General features: G+C 30.3%; 1 protein-coding gene across 2 annotated transcripts in view; it reads right to left on the bottom strand.

Moving 5' to 3' along the window:
* Positions 1–683: 683 nt before the first annotated feature.
* LOC129096380 (UTP--glucose-1-phosphate uridylyltransferase-like) overlaps positions 684–9,024 on the bottom strand; it is a 29,816-nt gene continuing 21,475 nt past the window's right edge. For both annotated transcript variants that reach the window (XM_054605147.1, XM_054605146.1), the window contains exon 10: positions 684–965. In XM_054605147.1, the coding sequence (XP_054461122.1) occupies positions 858–965 (108 nt within the window). In that variant the 3' untranslated portion in view covers positions 684–857. The remainder of the gene's footprint in view (positions 966–9,024) is intronic.

Genomic DNA, 9,024 nt, shown 5'->3' with positions numbered 1-9,024 from the left:
TTTTGGCCCCAAAAGAAAAAGAATTAAATGATTAAAACTTCCATTTATTTGATGTCCACAGTGCTGCATGACGGGGGAGGATCCTGTTGTAACTTAGATTTTGAATTTGTTTTCAAGTCCAGAAAAGTGAAAGTGACCCTCGATCAACGATGCAACTGGGCTCTAAATATTAAGTTAGTCTGTTAGATTGAAGAGTTTTAAACTGTGGTTTGTTCAGCTGATATTCCAACTCTAGACAAACCTTCTGTTTCTATTGTGAAGGAATAGAGGAAGCTGTTTATATTTAAATCTGCACACATTTTCAGGCTCAGCTTCCAGTTTCTTTTATTGTGAAATTTCTTCTTTTTGTTTTGCTCAGAGGGATCTTTTCTCTTTCAAATGTCAGTCTTGTTGAACCGTTGTGCAGCGTTTTGTTCTCCATGTAAATGTATTTTATTGTGAAGGCCTTTTGTTACAAAGCCAGATGCAGTTGGCAAACTTTTATTTTGGAAACCAAACATTTTTAAAGAATCTAGAATGAGAAATCCGGCTGAGCTCCATTTTAAAAACCTTTTAAAACAAATTCAACCTTTAATTTGAAACCATTTAAAAAGTGTGTTCACACTCAGACGTCCCATATTGCACTTCTTTATTGGACAGCAGAAACAGACGACCACAGCGGGCTCAGCCTTTGCAGTTACATCAGTAAGACCAGGGAGGAGGTTGACCTTTGACCCTTTCAGGGTTTAGCGATACATTGAAAACAGACAAATAGAAACTGCGATAGTTCATCAGAGGAAGTACTCTCTCTCTAAGTGCCTTCAAGGTGCAGATGTCTTGTTTGTTTGTTTGTGTGCTGTTTTTGTTCCCAGAATGCCTCAGTGGTCGAGGATACGCAGGTTTCCTGAGACGATCTTGTTCTCCAGCATCGCTCCGGCGGGAATATCGATCCGGTCACCGTGATTGGCTATGATGATGACGGTTCCCTGGCAGGGTGTAAAAAAAAAAGTTTGATTATTTAACACAATGACGTAATTTGATGAAAGGTCAGCAGTATTCAAATCCTTAAGTAAAAGTACTAATCACACAGTTTCAAAATGTTTTCATTTTTGTGACAATATATAATCAATGAATAACTGATGATGTATTAATATACTATTATAACTATAATATGACTTTTCGACATACTATACTATGAATTTTTTAATAACTTTTTTTGACATACTATATGACTATGCAGTTTTTTATTTCATATATTTTTTCATATACTATACTAATACTTTTTTGTGACTTTTCAACACGCTATACTTTGATTTATTTCATACTATGGACATTTTGTGATCTTTAAAGGTTTTCAGGATTTTCTTCGACATACTATTATATTACTTCATGACTTTTTGGGACTTTTTCCAACATACTTTACTATTGCTTTTAATTATTTATTTCAACATAATATACTATGACTTTCTTTTTTGACAGCTACACCTCCAGTCACCAGTCCGTCAAGCTCCTGAAGTTAGTGGATAATACCGCCACTTGTCTCATCTCTTTTAGGAACGAGTCAGTCAATGATGGTGCTCTTCTACATCACAATCACTGAGTTCCTCCTCATCTCCTTCGTCACCATTTTGCTGCTGCATCAGTAAAGGAAAAGTTTAGACTGCAGCGGATCATTTGCTCTGCTGAGGAGGTGATTGGCTGACTTTGACCTCCATCCAGGTCCCTGAGGCGGGCAGGAAAGATTGCTGGTGACCTCATCAAAGCCCTGGACCCGATGACGTGGCCTCCTATCACCTCCCATACTACATGTTACATTAATGTCTTCATGTGTTACAATAAAACAATTATTTTGGGGCTTTTCTCTCTGTACATTGTTTGTTCTTTTATACTTCATAATGTGAATCTTTCCAATTTCCCTGAAAAGTGCATGAATTTTCAATAAAATCTTCAAATCACTTTTATTCATGTATATTGTGCATATTTTAATTGTTTGCATGATTAGTGCAGTTTTCTTCTGAATCTGACTGTATCACATACTATGATATGACTTTCATATACTATACTAATGTGAGGTGAATTTATGGAAGGGTTAAGATAAAGAAAGCAAAACAAACATGAATCAATTTCAGAAAATGTATTAAAAGTATGAGGATGGGGCCCCATATCTCTCAGGACTGTGATGATTGTTTTTTACGTATCAAGATGATTATTAACTAGTTTATCTGCTACATATTATGTTGGTTATTCAAGTCATAAAAAGGGGTAGGAACGTTGCTGTAATTTGCGGTATATACTTAGTGTTCTTTTTATTGGTTATTCTTGATTTGTTGCATGTTCAAATAAATCTATACCTGCACATACTATGACTTTGAAAAAAAAAAAATCAACATACTATACTATGAATTTTTTCGACATACTATACTAACACTTCTTTTTCATACTTTAATATCACTTTTTTTACATACTATACTATGACTTTTTTTACAACATGCTGCGGGACTAATAAAGTCTTATCTTACTATGACTTTTTTCGACATACTATGACTTTTTTTTTAAAAATTCGACATACTATACTATGACTTATTTTGACACACTATACTATTACTTTTTTGACATACTTTAATATTACTTTTATGACTTTTTTCGACATACTATACTATGACTGTTTTTTTTACATTTTTTCGACATACTATACTACTATTTTTGTAATGACAATAAACTTATCTTATCTAGTAAAATATTCTTACCGGATAATAGTTTTACCTATGTAAGTGAGGCATGGCACACAACCTCCTGGCTTGACCACTGTCTGCACAGCAGATGCTCATGCCTCTCTAGAAAATATGGAGATTTGCTATGGTCTGGCTACCTCTGACCACATACCTATAGCTATGTTGTTAAATGTTGACACTGTGCCCTTCCTGGTGGATACTGAGAATTCAGGCAACTCAGTGAAATTAAACTGGGCTAAGCTATCTAAAGAGGACATTGATAGATATACTGGCTTAACTGACAGCCTACTAAATCATGTTGTATTGCCGAGGGATGCCATTATGTGTCTTAACATGAACTGTGCTGACACACAGCATGCTGCTGACATTTGTGATTTATATGATAACATTACAAAAGTTTTAAATGCCTCTGCTAGGTCTTTCTGCAATCATAAGAAGGTGGTTAACATCAAACCTGGGTGGAAGGAGTATGTGTCTGAACACCATGCTGCAGCAAGGGAAGCCTTTAAACTTTGGATTGATGCAGGAAGGCCTAGACAGGGTGATGTGTTTGAGTGTAAAAAACAAACTAATGCCAGATATAAATATGCTCTTCGTCATATTAAGACAAAAGAGAATACTATTAGAGCGGACTTGCTTGCTAGGAATCTACAAAAGAACAACTATGTTGACTTTTGGAAAGCAATCAAAGTGATGAATAACCATAAAACGTCTTTACCATACGACATTGAAGGTATCTCTGGTTCAGATAATATTGCAAAATTATGGCGTGAGCATTATATCAAGCTGTTCAATTGTGTCAAGAGTAATGTTGTTGCTGTTAATAATGTTGATTTGGACACTAATGTTACAGTAAGGCCAGCGGAGGTGGCACATGCTATTGAGATGCTTGATAACAACAAATCATGTGGTACAGATGGTATTGCTGCAGAGCATCTTAAGCATGCCAGCTATAGGCTCTCTCCACTGTTAGCCATGTGTTTCTCTGGTATCATGGTGCATGGTGTTCTCCCTGATTCCATCTTGTCTGTTTTGCTGGTTCCTGTGCTTAAGGAGAAGGCTGGCAAATTAAACAGCATGGACAATTATAGGCCAATTGCCCTTGCCAGTACCCTGTCTAAGGTGCTGGAAAAAATTATTTTAAATAGGATCGAAATGTATGTATTAACTACAGACAATCAATTTGGGTTCAAGAAAAAACATAGTACTGACTTATGCATTTATGCTTTAAAGGAGATTGTCGCTAAATATCAACGCCAAAACACCACTATGTTTCTCTGTTTTATTGATGCCTCTAAGGCATTCGATAGAATCAACCATGTAAAACTATTTGAAAAACTACTCATGAGAGATGTTCCTAAATATATTGTCAGAATTCTAATGTATTGGTATGCTCAGCAAACATTCCAGGTCAAATGGGATAATACTGTTTCTGATCCTTTTCATGTGGCGAATGGGGTCCGTCAAGGAGGAATATTATCCCCTATTCTTTTTAATGTATATATTGATGACCTTTCAAGACAGCTAAATGAATGTACAACAGGATGTATTGTGGGTGATCAAGTTGTGAATCATCTCATGTATGCTGATGACCTGGTTTTACTTTGTCCATATTCTGCTGGGTTACAAGAGCTGTTGAGGATATGCACACAATATGGAAGAGAATTTGACATCAACTATAATTCCAAAAAGAGTAAGGTTGTTGTGGTGAGATCTAGAGAGGACAAAAAATCCTCTTTTCCTGCTTTCCACCTCGCAGATGGCCTCTTAGAAATATGCAGGGAATTAAAATATCTAGGACATGTCTTCTCAGATGATCTCATGGATGACGGTGACATTCGTCGTCAATGGTGTAAAATATATGCACAGGCCAACGTGATGTTGAGGAAATTTTCCATGTGTTCCACAGATGTTAAGTGTGCTTTGTTTAGGGCTTATGTCACGCCGCTGTATACAGCTCATCTCTGGTCTTCTTACAGAGTGAGAAGTATGCAGAGGCTTAAAGTGGCATATAATGATGCCATGAGGTTGTTGCTCCGTGTTCCTAGGTGGCACAGTGCTAGCCAGCTATTTGTGTCCTCTAATGTACCTACATGTCAGGCACTGTTACGAAAGTTAATGTTCAATTTCATGTGTCGATTGGATTTATCAGAAAATAGCATCATTATAGCCTTAACCAACCCTATGATGGGCTATCGGTTCACATCCAGGCTTCGAAAGCATTGGCATGATAGCTTGCACCTATTTTAGTACAGTATTTTTGAGTATGTATTTTAATGTGTCATATGTGTGTGTGTATGTTGGATGTGAGTGGACCATCTGAGTCCATAATAAAGAAGATTTATATATCACTTTTTTCGACATACTATACTATGAATTTAGTTTAATATTACTTTTATGACTTTTTTCAACATACTATACTATGACTTTTTTTTTACATTTTTTCGACATACTATACTATGACTTTTTTTTTTTTTTTTACATTTTTTCGACATACTATACTATGAATTTAGTTTAATATTACTTTTATAACTTTTTTCAACATACTATACTATGACCTTTTTACCTTTTTTCAACATACTATACTATGACTTTTATGACTTTTTTCAACATACTGTACTATGACTTTTTTATGACTTTTCGACATACTATACTATGACTTTTTTTACGACATACTATACTATGACCTTTTTACATTTTTCGACATACTATGACTTTTTTTTTTTTTACATTTTTCGACATACTATACTATGACTTTTTTTTTACATTTTTTCGACATACTATACTATGACTTTTTTCAACATACTATACTATGACTTTTTTCGACATACTATACTATGACTTTTATGACTTTTTTTTTTACATTTTTTCGACATACTATACTATGACTTTTTTTTACAACATACTATACTATGACTTTTTTCAACATACTATACTATGACTTTTTTATTACTTTTCTTCAACATAGTATACTATGACTTTTTTCGACATACTATACTATGACTGTTTTTTTTACATTTTTTCGACATACTATACTATGACTTTTCCGACATACTATACTATGAATTTAGTTTAATATTACTTTTATGACTTTTTTCAACATACTATACTATGACTTTTTTTTTTACATTTTTTCGACATACTATACTATGACTTTTTTTTTACATTTTTTCGACATACTATACTATGACTTTTTTCAACATACTATACTATGACTTTTATGACTTTTTTCAACATACTATGACTTTTTTTTTTTTTTTACATTTTTTCGACATACTATACTGTGACTTTTTTATGACTTTTTTCGACATACTATACTATGACTTTTTTCGACATACTATACTATGACTTTTTTCAACATACTATACTATGACTTTTTTCGACATACTATACTATGACTTTTATGACTTTTTTTTATACTATGACTTTTTTATGACTTTTTTCGACATACTATACTATGACCTTTTTACATTTTTTCGACATACTATACTATGACTTTTTTTTAATTTTTTCGACATACTATACTATAACTTTTTTCAACATATTATACTATGAATTTAGTTTAATATTACTTTTATGACTTTTTTCGACATACTATACTATGACTTTTTTACCTTTTTTCAACATACTATACTATGACTTTTTTTTTTACATTTTTCGACATACTATACTATGACTTTTTTCAACATACTATACTATGACTTTTTTATGACTTTTTTCAACATACTATACTATGACTTTTTTCAACATACTATACTATGACTTTTTTATGACATTTTTTCGACATACTATACTATGACCTTTTTACATTTTTTCGACATACTATACTATGACTTTTTTTTTTTACATTTTTTCGACATACTATACTATAACTTTTTTCAACATACTATACGATGAATTTAGTTTAATATTACTTTTATGACTTTTTCAACATACTATACTATGAATTTAGTTTAATATTACTTTTATGACTTTTTTCAACATACTATGACTTTTTTTTTTTTTTTTTACTTACATTTTTTCGACATACTATACTATGACTTTTTTTACAACATACTATACTATGACTTTTTTCAACATACTATACTATGACTTTTTTTTACTTTTCTTCAACATAGTATACTATGACTTTTTTCGACATACTATACTATGACTTTTTTTTTTACATTTTTTCGACATACTATACTATGATGACTTTTTTTTTTTTTTTCCGACATACTATACTATGAATTTAGTTTAATATTACTTTTATGACTTTTTTCAACATACTATACTATGACTTTTTTTTTTTACATTTTTTCGACATACTATACTATGACTTTTTTATTAAATTTTTTCGACATACTATACTATGACTTTTTTCAACATACTATACTATGACTTTTATGACTTTTTTCAACATACTATGACTTTTTTTTTTTACATTTTTTCGACATACTATACTGTGACTTTTTTATGACTTTTCGACATACTATACTATGACCTTTTCTTTTACATTTTTTCGACATACTATACTATGACTTTTATCAACATACTATACTATGACTTTTTTCGACATACTATACTATGACTTTTATGACTTTTTTCAACATACTGTACTATGACTTTTTTATGACTTTTCGACATACTATACTATGACCTTTTTACATTTTTTCGACATACTATACTATGACTTTTTTTTTACATTTTTTCGACATACTATACTATAACTTTTTTCAACATATTATACTATGAATTTAGTTTAATATTACTTTTATGACTTTTTTCAACATACTATACTATGACCTTTTTACCTTTTTTCAACATACTATACTATGACTTTTTTTTTTTACATTTATTCGACATACTATACTATGACTTTTTTTGACATACTATGACTTTTATGACTTTTTTCAACATACTATACTATGACTTTTTTCAACATACTATACTATGACTTTTATGACTTTTTTCGACATACTATACTATGACCTTTTTACATTTTTTCGACATACTATACTATGACTTTTTTTTTTACATTTTTTCGACATACTATACTATGACTTTTTTCAACATACTATACTATGAATTTAGTTTAATATTACTTTTATGACTTTTTTCAACATACTATACTATGAATTTAGTTTAATATTACTTTTATGACTTTTTTTTCAACATACATACTATGACTTTTTTTTTTTACATTTTTTCAACATACTATACTATGACTTTTTTCAACATACTATACTATTTTTTCAACATACTATACTATGACTTTTTTTTTATATGACTTTTTTCAACATAGTATACTATTTTTTCGACATACTATACTATGACTTTTTTTTTTACATTTTTTCGACATACTATACTATGACTTTTTTCGACATACTATACTATGAATTTAGTTTAATATTACTTTTATGACTTTTTTCAACATACTATACTATGACTTTTTTTTTACATTTTTTCGACATACTATACTATGACTTTTTTATTTTTATCTATGACTTTTTTCAACATACTATACTATGACTTTTTTCAACATACTATACTATGACTTTTATGACTTTTTTTTCACTATACTATGACTTTTTTTTTACATTTTTTCGACATACTATACTATGACTTTTTTATGACTTTTTTCGACATACTATACTATGACTTTTTTCGACATACTATACTATGACTTTTATCAACATACTATACTATGACTTTTTTCAACATACTATACTATGACTTTTATGACTTTTTTCGACATACTATACTATGACTTTTTTATGACATTTTTTCGACATACTATACTATGACCTTTTTACATTTTTTCGACATACTATACTATGACTTTTTTTTTAAATTTTACGACATACTATACTATAACTTTTTTCAACATATTATACTATGAATTTAGTTTAATATTACTTTTATGACTTTTTTCGACATACTATACTATGACCTTTTTACCTTTTTTCAACATACTATACTATGACTTTTTTTTACATTTATTCGACATACTATACTATGACTTTTTTCAACATACTGTACTATGACTTTTTTATGACTTTTCGACATACTATACTATGACCTTTTCTTTTACATTTTTTCGACATACTATACTATGACTTTTTTTTTTACATTTTTTCGACATACTATACTATAACTTTTTTCAACATACTATACGATGAATTTAGTTTAATATTACTTTTATGACTTTTTTCAACATACTATACTATGAATTTAGTTTAATATTACTTTTATGACTTTTTTCAACATACTATACTATGACTTTTCTTTTTACATTTTTTCGACATACTATACTATGACTTTTTTATTAAAT

Source organism: Anoplopoma fimbria, chromosome 9 (genome assembly GCF_027596085.1).
Source record: "Anoplopoma fimbria isolate UVic2021 breed Golden Eagle Sablefish chromosome 9, Afim_UVic_2022, whole genome shotgun sequence".
NCBI classification, from domain to species: Eukaryota; Metazoa; Chordata; class Actinopteri; order Perciformes; family Anoplopomatidae; genus Anoplopoma; species Anoplopoma fimbria.
This window is presented reverse-complemented; position numbering and strand designations above follow the sequence as displayed.